Raw genomic sequence first — 13515 nt, 5'->3', positions numbered from 1 at the left:
ACACCTTTCCTGCTATTTTGGTTTTTAAATGTTTTTCCTTCTAAGCTCTGTGTACAGATATGTTAGTGTAGGGTTTCCTGTGGACATTGCCACGGGCAGCCTGTAGAACCTGCAATACCATTTGCATTTGTTTAACATGAATAGTAAAAATAATAGAAGATGTTAGAACAATGATATAGCAATTTTGAGGACCTGAAAAAGAGTGCAAATTTGCTGAAATAAATAGAACAAAACCTGTTGCCTTCTCAAAATTCACAATGTAAGAAAATCAGTCATATTATTAAATAATTGTGACAATTCAATTGTACAATCTTCATGAATAATTGTTGGAATTCCAGTGACTTTCATTCCATTTCCCCATTGTTGTGATCTACTAAATTTTCTTACTTTTTTGGAAACAGAATATTGTTTATAATCTAAATAATAAAATGGTTTTAATGTTAACAAATTATCTATGTATTCTTTAATGTATACTTCGTTTTACTTATTTATAATATTTACTCATAAAAACGTGATAGAAAGTTTCTTGTATTGTTTTAGTCAGGTATAAATCAATCCATGATTATTCACACTTTTATTTTGATTACTAATTAAGCATGGACTTCAAAATATAAATAAAATGAAAAGTAACTGTTTCAGAGAGAAAAATTAACAAGAGATTCTCTTCTTTTGTTTCTTTCTATTAAATTCTAGCCTTGTTAGGGGGAAATGCATGTCTATATCTGAAGAGATTTCGCAAAAGACAGAGACAATGTCAAACTCAAAGTCCATAGTGAAAAGCTACATCAAGGAAACAATTACGTAAAAACCATTAGAGCACTATGCTACAGCCTAATGAAGACTTGGCCAGAAAAATCACGGCTGACTTGAAATTTGCAGTTTAGTATACAATAGGAACATGCAAGGCATACTGGTCAAGTGTTTGCAGAAAGTCTGGCATGAGACCTTTCTATTTCTTTCATGTTTATTCTGCCTCTCAGCGCAGAAACAGAAACCTAGAGATATCAATGTGCTATTCTGCTTATTGTTATAAAAATAGCATTACAAAAATATTAAATATTCATGAAAATCCTTATTTCCCTCAGGTTCTGGCTAGCAAAAGATGCTATGAGATATTAAGCACCAAAGGAGGGAACTGTAACACACTACAGATAATCACTAGAGTTATCAACAAAGGCAGTTGATATTAATAATTAAATGAGACCGTCTCCTGTGGAGGTTCCCGTGAGCTCCAGGCATGGCGTGTAAAATCTCCTGGCTAACTGATCATTAGTTTCTTTCTAGAACAGGAGTGTACATTAATATAACCTGTGTTTCACTCCTGTCTTTCAAGTCAAATAATTGGCCTAGTGTACTAAGTAATTATACATGCTGTGTGAGGAAAACTCATCTCGTCTAGACCCCAATGGTTTTATGGTCTGCAGGAGAATATTCAACAGAAGCAAATAGGGACACTTTATCCACTTTATAAAGTTCCATGTTTCACATTAACTGAGCGGTAGCAGAATTTATTTTAATACCATCCGTAGGTGTGCTGGCTACTTTTATGTCAACTTGACACAAGCTGGAGTCGTTATGAAATTGGAATCCTAAATTGAGAAAAATTCCCTATCAAATAGCTGTACAAGTCTGTGGTACATTTTCTTGATTGATGATTGATAGGTGAGAAGCGAGTTCAAGGCGGGCAGTGCCATCATGGGCAGACTGCCCAGTACGTTATAAGAAATAGGGTGCGCCAATAAACAGGATTCCTCAACATTGCTTTTGCATTAGCTCCTGTCTCCAGGTTTCTGTCAAGATTTCCTGCCCTGATTTTCCCAGATGATGAAGTTATAAGATGCAAGTTATAAGATGAAATACATCTTTTCCCTCAAGTTGCTTTTTGTCATGGTGTTTTTACACAGTAGTAAAAAAATAATTAACTAAGACAATAGGGATGCTCTATGTATGTAACCTGTACACTTAAAGTTGTGTGTAATGATATTATGAGGTTTTGTGGAGGAAGAGGGCATTTTCTGTCTTTGAAACCTGTATCTATCTCAACAGGATTTTTGTCAATGAGGAAACATCAGTGCTGATCACTACTCTGGGATCCAGAAGAGTCCAGTGACCAATCATGGCTTCCTCTTGGAGACTAATCCTGTTCCTGTCTTTCACAAGTTGTCTTTCAGGTAAAATGCATGCATAATTATTTGGTTTTTTATTAAGTCTCAGTTAAGAAAACTTTACTAAGATCTCATCCACAGTTTTTTCTGATACCAGTTATAATTTATACCAATCATGATATTGTTAAGTAGAACTAAACAACCTTGCCAATGCTCCAGAAAATTACGAAGAGCAATAATTAGTTACAAAATAATCATGACTAAATATCTACCTTATTCACATTCACTTTCTATTATTGCTAGCCTTCAGAAGCTTTGGATAATGTATGTATACAATTGTCGCTTCGCTAAATAAAATGTCCCCTGTCAGACAAGAATATCTATTTAGCACGGCACTTTTGAATTGGTGTTGGTTTGATTTGTTGTTGGAACCATAAATGACCTTTAATTATGAAAAATTTTATTTTGAATAATAATATCTTCATAATAAAAATTGAAACACCCAGGCTTATTTATTTTAAGAATGTGTAGAAATCAAATATCATCATTTCACTGCAAAGCACATTATATTGAGAAGCTGATTAAATTAAACTCAGCATTTTTACTGTAAATAAATTTGGGTGGGCTTATATGGTATATGTCTGGAAATATCTGGCTGCTGTCATTTTAGAGTGATTTTTAAATTATTTATGAACATATTTCTAATATCCGAATTATTCCAAATACAGTTTGAAGAGAATCAGTAATTACGCAGATATTCATGTAATATCCATATGTACTGTTTGGTGTATGGAACTGAGAATTATACAGCTTTATCCGCAACTCGCCACGCAATGTCATGCATTCACTATGTGGTGAATGTAGCTCATTGACTCATAGATCGTTGTCTGTGTCAAAGAATCAGATATGTTCTAACATGATCAGGTTTTGTGTGTTATTGTGCTACCTGAAGAAAAGTACTAAGTGTCAAACAGGATAGGCAGAAGATCAAACTACTGAGAAGTAACTATAACCTCCCTGACAGTCATTGAGCCACGGTTTTCCTAGTAATTATACAACAGCTTTTAGTCTTCTTGCCAGTTCTCCAGCTGCGCAGCACCTTCCATGAATACACACAATATGCGACTATTTTAACACCCAGGTCTCTACCAGAAAGGGCTCCAAATGTGCTAGTTCGAAATCTGACACCACTTTTGTATGGGGAGAAATAAACTTGACATTTCGCTTCTGCAAATCAATATGTGCTAAGGTGTGATCATTAAGTACACTTGGATATGTGTACATGTTTCCGAAAGTATACGTAGAAACCTCACAGCCCTACCCCAGTAATTGATTAGTGGCCAAACAACCACACATTAATTATTCATTTATCCATAATATTATTTTTGTAAACATTGCTTATCATACAGTGAGTGCAAAAAAGAGATGTGAAGGTCGGACTTGTCTGTATACAATGATGGGAGAGGCCAGTGTAGAACATTAAAAACATAGATCAAAGATCCTGGTCATTAGCTGAAAAGTATGATTCATAAATATGATCACGTAAGGAGTGAGTCTCAGAGAGCAGCTCCTACCTCTCTCTGTGCAATCTTAACCGCCTTTGCTGAATTCAGTGTTTTCCCTGTGTCTTCTCATGACCCTTGCCTGTTTGAACTGGGAACCATTGTTTTCATCTTTAAGGTAGCAATGCTGAAGCTCAGAATAATCGTCAAAGTTACTTTCTCTTGAACTCACCCGACAATAGATTTTTTTTTCCCAGTAATACTTCCTTCAACAAAGCTGTACACTGTGTTTTAGAAAATGCCATTGTAACATGTCTTTCTTGGTATCTGTGACTTTTAACTTTCCTGTTTTCATGTTTCAAGTTGTCATTGACAGTAGGATAAATGAAACACTGCAAGACATTTGAACTTCTCCAGCATACCTGCATTTAATATGGAGTAAATATAGCAGGTTTATACTAAGTTAGTTTAATCTCCCTGTAGACACGTGTGTAGGGGAAAACCTAATAGCCACTAGAAAGGATCGTGTTCAGGAAAGCCTGTATTTGAAGTCTTTACTGTGGTCTATAGACAATGCACTTACTTAATTCTGATATTTAATCATTTCCTATATGTATTTCACGGTTTTATCATCTCCTGTGTTGTACTTTAGTGTTCTTGGTTAGCTACAAGTGTCACTTTGTGGGGAATGCTCACCTGATCACCACAACAGAGATGAGGGTGAAGTAGTTGAATGTCAAGTGTCTCTGTAAGGCAATGGGCGCCCCTTGAATCAGGAAGAATAGCTAAAGGGAAGAGATAAATCCACAGAGTGTTGCTTCATACATCCATTTCCAAGTGACTGGACCATCCGGCGGGTGCGGGTGAGAATACGCAAGCGCTCTCACACAGTTCAACCTTGTTTGAAAACTGGGTGTTTCCAGAAGAAGGCCTTTTCATGGGACTCATGCCCTTTTATTGAAATCAGACCTGCAAGTGTAGCAAAATAAAATAGCATGTTCCAAATTAAACATTAAATTAAGCATTAAAACAGCTAAAAATGCTGGTGATAATTCAGGCTTATTGTTCACCTATTCCCACTGAAGTTAAAAAATGGCTTCATCATTTAAAAGCGCCTCACAATTTGTTACGAATCCAAATGTTCTTACCCTAGAGCCAAGCAGGTCCTGTCCTCTTAACTAGGTGTTTACCTAGCTGGTTTCAAAATATGGAGAGCAGTTATATGTAAACCAGAGAGTAAAAGAAAATTCAAATATACTTGTATACAAGAGCATTATTAATATCAATTAATAGTAAAATAATTAATAATGATCTCCAAGTTCATAATAATTTTATACAATTAAAATTTAATGAATGGCAGGCTAGGCATATTTTTCAGTGGGAGTATACATACCCAGCTTACAGGAAGCCCTGGATTTGATGCCAGTAGAGCGTACACTAAATTTGATAATACACGTCTGTAACCCCAGCACCTAGGACATAGAGGGGAGGAGATGAGAAGTTTGAGGCTGTGGTGGGTTCTATAGTGTGTCTGAGACCAGATTGAGTTACAAGAAAATCTTTCTCAATAATAATAAAACTAACAATAATAATACTTCCAAAGAGGAAACTACAAGAAAGATGTCTTTCATAAATGAAAGAACAAGCTGTTGGCTATGTAAACAATGGAACACTATTCAGTGATAAAAGAAGTGAGGAGCAAACATCATAGACTCATAACGTGACATGCACATTGCTAAATGGAAGAAGCTTCTCTGCAGATTGTACGCACTATATGACTCTAGTACATACCTGAAAGGGAAATGGCGTGAATCGAGCAGTGATTACCAGGAGAGAGGCGGAGCAGGTGCTCAAAGGCACAAATGAAGCAATTATCATTTTGAAGGCCGTGAGAAAGCACTCTCTATGGACCAGATACTAAATCACTGTATGGTATGCTTATCAAAACCGTAGAGAGCTTAAATCAGACAATGAATATTAATATATGCAAGTTAAATTAAAAATAATTTAGGAGGTCATAGGATCCCTAAACTCTTTCTAGACTATGAAAAGGAATGAAATCATAAACTACCCACTTAAAAGACAACTTCAGTTGGGGTCACGATTACATTAAAAAAATGTTGGAAATGAGCTATAAAACTAAAGGCAACCCATATTTTGCTTCTGCACAGTTCTCTGTTTAATAATGTGGATTCCCAATGTGCAGTGTTAATATAATGTATGCTATACCTAAGGAACAATGTCAGAGCAGGCACCTATATCTATAGATGTGGAAGGTTTATCAGAATTACCCATGTGGCAGTGAGTCAGTGCTATTGAAGGCATATGTTATAAACAAACACAAATGTTTCCATACACAAATACAAATACAGATAGAGATGCAGATTATACGTCGGTATAGATATAGATATAGAAATCAATATCAATATACATATAGATAAATAGAGGTCTTGTATTTCAGTCATCCTAGGAGACACTATGCAGTATGTCCCTGTAGAAATAGCACATAAAGTGTCAAGATCTTTCTTTTTATTAAGTTTGCTCTTGAAGGAACAAGGGATATTTCAGAAATGACTGATTACAGGGCTGCAGCAGGAAATGTCCTATATAAATCATTTCAGAGTATCTTGTGGTGCCCGAAAACATGGAAGTGCTAGGGCAAATAAAACTACTTTTAAAAAAATAAGAGAGAGAAAGACATAAAGAAGGGGCCGCTGGGAGATGGCTCAGCAGGTAAAATGTTTGCTATGTAAGTATGAGTTCAGATTCCCAAGAACACACCAAAAGCTGGACACCTGACACTTGTCTATAGTTCCAGTTCCCCTGTGGCAAGATAAGAGGAGAATAGGAGGACCCTGGAATCTGGGAATTACTTAGCCTGGCATAGACATGGGCAACAGATGACCCTGCATCAAATAAGAAGGAAGTGAACACTAGTGCCTGACCTTCCCCGAGGTACCTACATTCATCCACAGGACACACACACACACACACACACACACACACACACACACACACACACACACACTTCAGTGTTTTAAGTTTTAAAATGAAATATATTAAGGATAGTATGACACAAACCAGAAAGGGTCCCCAAATTAGAACCACAGATTCCAGATTAGATTCAAAATCATTCCACTATAGCTGAAAGAAAATGAGTACCAATGAGTCTATCTTGGAGTATATAAAATATGAAATAAATAATGAACCAGACGAATGGAGAAATCTTTCTGCAGATGAATGTCAAATAGTTTGTGTACACACTTTGTCCTGGAGGAGGCATTACTTAAATTGTCCTTTCCTGAAGTGTGAAATCTGCTTGGGAACTTTTCCCAATGAGACAGGTATGGTTTTTCCTTGTTGACTCCACATCCAATATAGTTGTCTTTGAGACCATGCATCAACTGAGGAAACAGCTTCAAAACTCTCCACACTGAGTAAACTGAGATATAGAAGCAGATTGGGGGGAAACAAATTTAACTTTTTAATGTGAGTAGAATCACAAATACCATGAAAACAATGCTGTGTAAAATCTGAGCAAACAGTAATAAAGTTTTCTCAGGAGTCTTCATTGTGAACTGTGGCTCTTAAAGACCAGAGTATATGGAGCATTGAAAAATACCTTTCACGTCTTGGTTATTTTGAGCTGTCCTTTATTTTTCTTTTTGAGATACTTCAGACATGAGCAACTCAGCCAAATTATCTTTTAGTAAGATAAATTTGCATATGTAAAACATGCCTCTGTAATTATATCTCCTTTTCTTTACAAGGGAGTAAGAAGTAACCTAATAGGGGAAAATGAAGAACCGAAAGGAAGAAAATTTGGAAGAGTGTGCATAGCATAGCCATACTTCCCTTGTGAAAGTTTAAGACTGAAACACCTACTAGTGATAGAACTTGACCAAGTACATGGACTCTTTTCTGTTGTCCATATCGTGTGTACGTCTCTCCCAGGTAACACAGCTGCTAGAAATTATGAGTCTAACAGAAATATCAGGCCCAGAAGATGGAGTTCCACAGAACTGCTTTCCATACATAGGCTTCTCCATTCTTTCTTGAGCCTTTGACATATATACGTGTGTATATATACATACATGTATGTATATGTATATATGTATATATCTGATACATATACAGTAAACTCCACAGCCTTTTATGTTCAGCATTTTGACCATTTACACTTCTCTGTATTAACCACCACCCACTACAAACAGAAGCTTTTCTGATTAAGGCTGAAAGCATCATTGCCCTGTAAATACAAACGTGTCCATTCAGAAAGCAGTTTGATCCCACTGGCATTTGGCAAAAGCATGGCAGGTTCTTGGTAAAGCCTGATTCCTCTATCCTTGGATATTTCAGTGTTTTGAGTTTTTTTTTTTATAAGGAAGGGAATTTCTTCATTTCTTCTGTGCCTAAGGCCTACCATTAAACTGGAAAGTGACTGGTTATAGATGCCATGCCACTGTGGTACCATCAGGTTCATCCTGTTGGACAGGCTTGTATTGTAGTTCACAGGGTTCAGAGTTTGGTAAGACTGCTGGTGTCTTTTCCCCCTTAGAAGTTTGTGTAGTATTTTCCAGCCCTACAGAATCTTTTTTAGGGCCATGAGGTGGCAAGGTCTGCAGTAACAAGAGGAAGGACAAACTCTAGCATGAAAGCTTTTTCATGCCTTGATGTTCTGTTTGCCAAAGCCATATTGGTCAAAGCAAATCCCATGAGCCAAATACCAAACGTAGGTATAGGAAAGAGAATAACCTTAAACAGAGTAGCTGAGAAGGTTGCAATGTGTGCAACCAGCAATGGAGCACAAAGCCCTCATCCCTACGTCTATCACATGCTTATTTATTTGTAGGGTAAGGTTACTGCTAACAATTTTGTTTATAGTTAATAGTTAAGACTGGTGGGTATTTCTCTGTCATATTTTTTGAGATAGTAGCAGACGAGAAGTTAATACCTAAAACTTACTAGCTGTATGTAAAAACAATAGCTTTAAAGGTCAGTACATTATTTTACTTAGCATTAAATTAACTTCAGAAAAACCTAATCTTTTTATAGTAGTATATAAGAAACATTTTGAGAGGAAGTCATAATTATTATAACATAATTTTGAAGATATATTCATGCATACACATAGAGAGAGACGGGGTAGAGAAAGTCATCAATATATTTACCTCTGTTGGAGTAAAATAATCCATATTATTGTTTAATGTAAAAATGGCTCTCAGAGGACATGTCATTCTCTGAGTAAATGTAGAAATAGTAATAGGAAATAACTGTGGGATTCACCCTTATGTTTGTTGAAATAACGAGGAACTTTCCTGACTTATGGCAGCTCTTCACAAATTACTCTGTATTTATTCTCCATGTTTGAGTGAGAAAAAGCAAAATAAAAAAGTGTGGATTGATTCTCTGTGTTACACAAAAATATCCTAGGTGATGGTCCCCTCAGTTGTCTTAGTTCTCTTGGACATGGCTACGAATTATGCTAAGTCACTTTTAAATATTTAACATGAGAGGATATTGCAATGGTATTCATCATAGCAAAGTTCCTTTTCATATAACATAAATTATCCTTTCTTGATGGCACAGATGTTTCATAGATAATGTCTGCTTAGCCTGATAAAGATACTTATTCCTCCAATAATTGCAGCTTTCTGAGGTCAAAAGACATCCTCACATACTTCAGATTGCTGGCACACACAACTTCTGCAAGGACTCCTTTCTTCCCTTTACTGTTTTGTGTCCTGTGAGGTTGCTCCTAGGCAGATGGAAACTGGTGGACATAAAGCGTGTGGGCTGCCTCCCATAGCAACGCTTTGAAACATACCAGTTGAGAAGGGAAGTCCAGCTGATCAGCTACAATGACCGTCCTCCAATTCTCACATAAGTACTTGTAGGTACCTTTTCACTCGCCTGCAGATGCTTCTGAAAGCTGTATTGGTTTAAACATAACAAGGACGACAAGAAAAGCCCTTTCTTGCTCCCTTCACCCTATTCTCCTTCTTGGGATAAATCCATTTTATTGAAAAGGAGACAGTTTGTTTCCTCTGCCAAGCCGATGATGTACTGGTGAACAGAGAATGTCTGTCACTGATAAGCTTATACAAATACTGTCTTCCTTGGCGGTGGTGTGGTAAATCATGAAAACCTTTGTCATTGTCAGAGTGCAACCTCAGAGATTATAAAGGGAAACAGAAACAAAGGCGCTACAGCAAACAGGTGCCCAATAACTCTGGCTGGCCTACTGGAATTCAGAAAAAAAATGGATTAAGGCTTCTTCCTGATCATTTTTAAATTATGTATTTGTGCATCGAATTAGCGCCCTGGGAAGTCCTGATGGTAACCGGAGCTACCTCACTGTGACAATCCAAGCTGACTTTATCAGCTAAGTTCTGGTGGTATTAGAGATGCAATTATTCAACAAGCAATTTAATTTCTCCTGGTTGGCAGGGCAGGAGGTAGGGGTAAGAGCTGGATGACCTGAATCAAATGCACTTACTCTTTGTATCTTCTAGCAAAGACTATATTAAAACTTATGTATAATTGTCACAATTCCTGGGGTGAAATAAAATTAACTCATCAACAAACAAACTAGTTCCGAGTCTTAAGATGATTTCAAGTGCGCGATTCAGTTTACTGAAAATTATACAAAGAGTTAACGTACGAGGTCAGATGAATGTATTTTCTTTTACATTACAATATTTATTGAAAATGATTTTCCACTTCAGTAGTGGACAGGAGTGAGCAGTATATGGTGAAATATTCTGTCATTTAGGAAAAGTCATGATGATCGCCAAGAATTCTTTAAAGTGACCATCTAAATCACATTTCTTTGTTTCAAAATAAAGCTCAGAAGACTCATAGTTAATCTCGTCCAAGAACACTGTCTATGAATGTTGCCACTCGAGCAGAGGTACACTTCAAAGCAACAATAGCAATGTGAGTGGAGCTATTGATAATGGGCTCTCACACTATCTACCAGAAGCACAGGAGGAGCAGGCCTGCTCGGTGTAGTCATTTCAGCCATTTGTGAGCAAGTGACTGTGTCTCACTGGTTTATTCCATACTCAGAATATAAAGTGGGTAGAGAATTCCATTCATCTACCACTAGCCCCTAGATACAGAAAAACACACAGGGAAAGTCTATAATCTTTAAACAAAATATATAGGGTTTCTAGAATCAGAATACTGTTAATTTTTCGTGTGTAAATTAAATCATGCATAACTAATTGGGAGAAAGAAACACATTTAAGTGTTCCACATGGTTCTTTGATTTACTTTAGATCTTTGACAGAAATCTTGCTACCCTAATATTTAAGCCATTGAAAATGTATCAACTTCATTTTCCGGTATATTTATATAGTGCAGGTTTCCTAAATTGCCTTTGAATGCTCCTTATTTCTCTATCCATAAAGTTTGCACATTAGTTTCCATAGTGATGACTTTAACCCTGGTGTATGACCCATAAGGATTTAGCCTTGGTCTGATATGAGATGAAGCCATCTGAGTGGTCCAGGTCAGGGGGAAAGATGGTTGTAAGTGATGCTCTTTATTATTATTATTATTATTATTATTATTATTATTATTATTATTATTTATTACTTTACTTATTTTACCTTTTATTTTGTATTTTTTATAAGTTTTAATAAATATTTTATGCATTACTTCCTTATATTACACAGGGAATAATGGCTATGATGTTCCAATTTGCATAAAAATATGTGGCCTCTGTTCTATAAGCAGAGGCAGTTTGTGCTCTTGGATGTGTCGTGCACAGAAGTGGCATAATGCTTATTGTAATGCATAGTTCTGGTTATTTGTAATTTAATAAATATGAGGCTTTTAAAGCCTCACTTCAGTTTATTCTGGGGCGTTGTAAAAACATCAGAGAAAAATAATGAAGGAAGTAGAAATCCGAAAAGGTAAGGAAAGAGAGAAAATGGTCCAATCTGAGTCATCCAAGCTGTCACATGGTCACGTCAGCTGGCCAATGTCACGTGGTCACTTCAGCTGATGGTTGCGTACCATGCCGCTATTTCCCTCAGCAACCTTGGCCGCAGGAGCCCTCGAGGAAACAGGGGCGAGCCTTTCTCCTCCATCCTGTCTAACTCGCAGACGGTCACTGGCTGGCAGTGTTTTCCTAGCCTGGAGCTATTTTTGTTTAATGTGGAAATTTAGAACTATTTCACTCTGGCCCGAGGATTCTTATAAGTTCCATAATAACCCTGAAGAAATTGACCTTTTTCTTTTTTTTTTAAAAAAGATTCTATAAAACTCAGCATGCAACATTGCTTTCAGTTATCGTCCATTCTGCTCTCTAAGAGCTAGCATAGCCATCGACGATGACCATCAGATGGACATATATTCTGCACAGTGCATTGACGATTGTAATGGGGACGAAAACTAGTAAAATAAAAACAACAAAAACAACACATACAGGGGCTGGAGTAAAGGCTTGGGGGTTAAATGTGCTTAGTGCTCTTGCAGGGAATCCGGGTTCCCAACACACATGTGCCTGGTACTTCACACCTTCCTGTTAGTCCAGTTTCAAGGGACTTGATGCCTGGTCTCACAGGTGATCACACATGGAGCGCATGAACTCATGTATCCATACACACGTGCACACAGATACAAACAAATGAAACAGTATATGAAATTCTCTTTTCAATCCTCAAATCTTTTGAAATTGTTTGTTTGTACTTCTATTCTTTTGGCAAATACTTGTTATCATCTACTATGTCTTGTTCTCGGCATTGGGAACGTAGCAATGTCCAAATCACAGCATCTTTAACCTTAGGGAACGTGTATGCAAACTGAGAAAATACAGTTTATGTACGAAAGAAGTAAGATGAGATCTAATGGAGATAATTTACATGAAGGAACAGGAAAAGGAGAGTTGGGTTGTGATGTGGCCTGAGAGCAGGATGCTGTCTTCTGTGGGATGATGATGATATGTCACTGTGACTCGGTTTCTAAGGAAAGATCTTATAATCATAGGAAAGAAAGACACATAAGTTTCAAGCAAAAAAAAAATGCTTATGGTGGGCCGGCAGGGACAAGGGTCACAGTGATGAGGAAGGAAATGGCATCATGCAGATGAGGAAAGTTTCATATGATGGAGAAAGAACAACCTTGGTGGATGAAGACTGTCAGTGGAGAAATGAACAACCTTGGTGGATGAAGACTGTCAGTGGAGAAATGAACAAGCTTATGTTCCTTACATATGATTACTACTTAAAGGTCTGAATGCACAGCCTGCAGGCTTTGCAGGAAAGTGGCCAGTGTCATACACCAAACCATGCCCAGTGAGCAGTTTAGTATCAGCATCATATTGTAGATGCAGTTTTGTGAAACTGTTAATTTTCATTAACAGAATTCAGACACTAAATTCTCCAAATATCTCCGTTTAATTTTTGCTTCCACATATGAAACATTCATAGACTATCCACCTCTATTCATTGCTAATAGATATTAACTAATTTTATATCCAGTAAAGTTTATTTATAAAATTCTTTTGATTTTTATCCAAAACAACAGAGGCATTGCACATCGGCAAATTCATTGGCCTTAAAGATGTTCTTTTTAAAGGGGTCAAACAGAAACTGATAAATGAGTCAGATATCATTCAACAGAAACAACAGAAAAATTAAACCCCCTGTTCTGATACAAAAGCAGCCACAGCCTGCATGTATGCAGGGACATTCATCTGAGAACTGGGAAGCATCAGAGGTCAGAAAGTAGATCTGTAACCCAGGAGCTCGCATTCATTCAGGGCAGGAGTGAGGTAGTGTGGGATACCTGGGGGAAGGCTCCTGGCTGTCTGGTTGCCCTTACTTGGAGCATGTACTTGCTATGTACCTCAGGCTAGTGGAAAGCTCATGATAATTTTCTCAAAGGTTCTGAAGCTC

The 13515-nt window shown here is 37.1% G+C and overlaps 1 protein-coding gene across 5 annotated transcripts in view; it reads left to right on the top strand.

Moving 5' to 3' along the window:
* Cntn5 (contactin 5) overlaps positions 1-13515 on the top strand; it is a 1231995-nt gene that overhangs the window by 515366 nt on the left and 703114 nt on the right. For 4 of the 5 annotated variants that reach the window (XM_017595409.2, XM_017595411.3, XM_017595408.3 and 1 more), the window contains exon 3: positions 2047-2171. In XM_017595409.2, coding sequence (XP_017450898.1) covers positions 2117-2171 — 55 coding nt within the window. In that variant the 5' untranslated portion in view covers positions 2047-2116. 5 annotated transcript variants of the gene reach the window in all.

The sequence above is a fragment of the Rattus norvegicus genome, chromosome 8 (genome assembly GCF_036323735.1).
Source record: "Rattus norvegicus strain BN/NHsdMcwi chromosome 8, GRCr8, whole genome shotgun sequence".
Lineage (NCBI taxonomy): Eukaryota > Metazoa > Chordata > Mammalia > Rodentia > Muridae > Rattus > Rattus norvegicus.
Note: the sequence above shows the minus strand (reverse complement) of the source record. Positions and strands in the feature narration are given on the sequence as shown.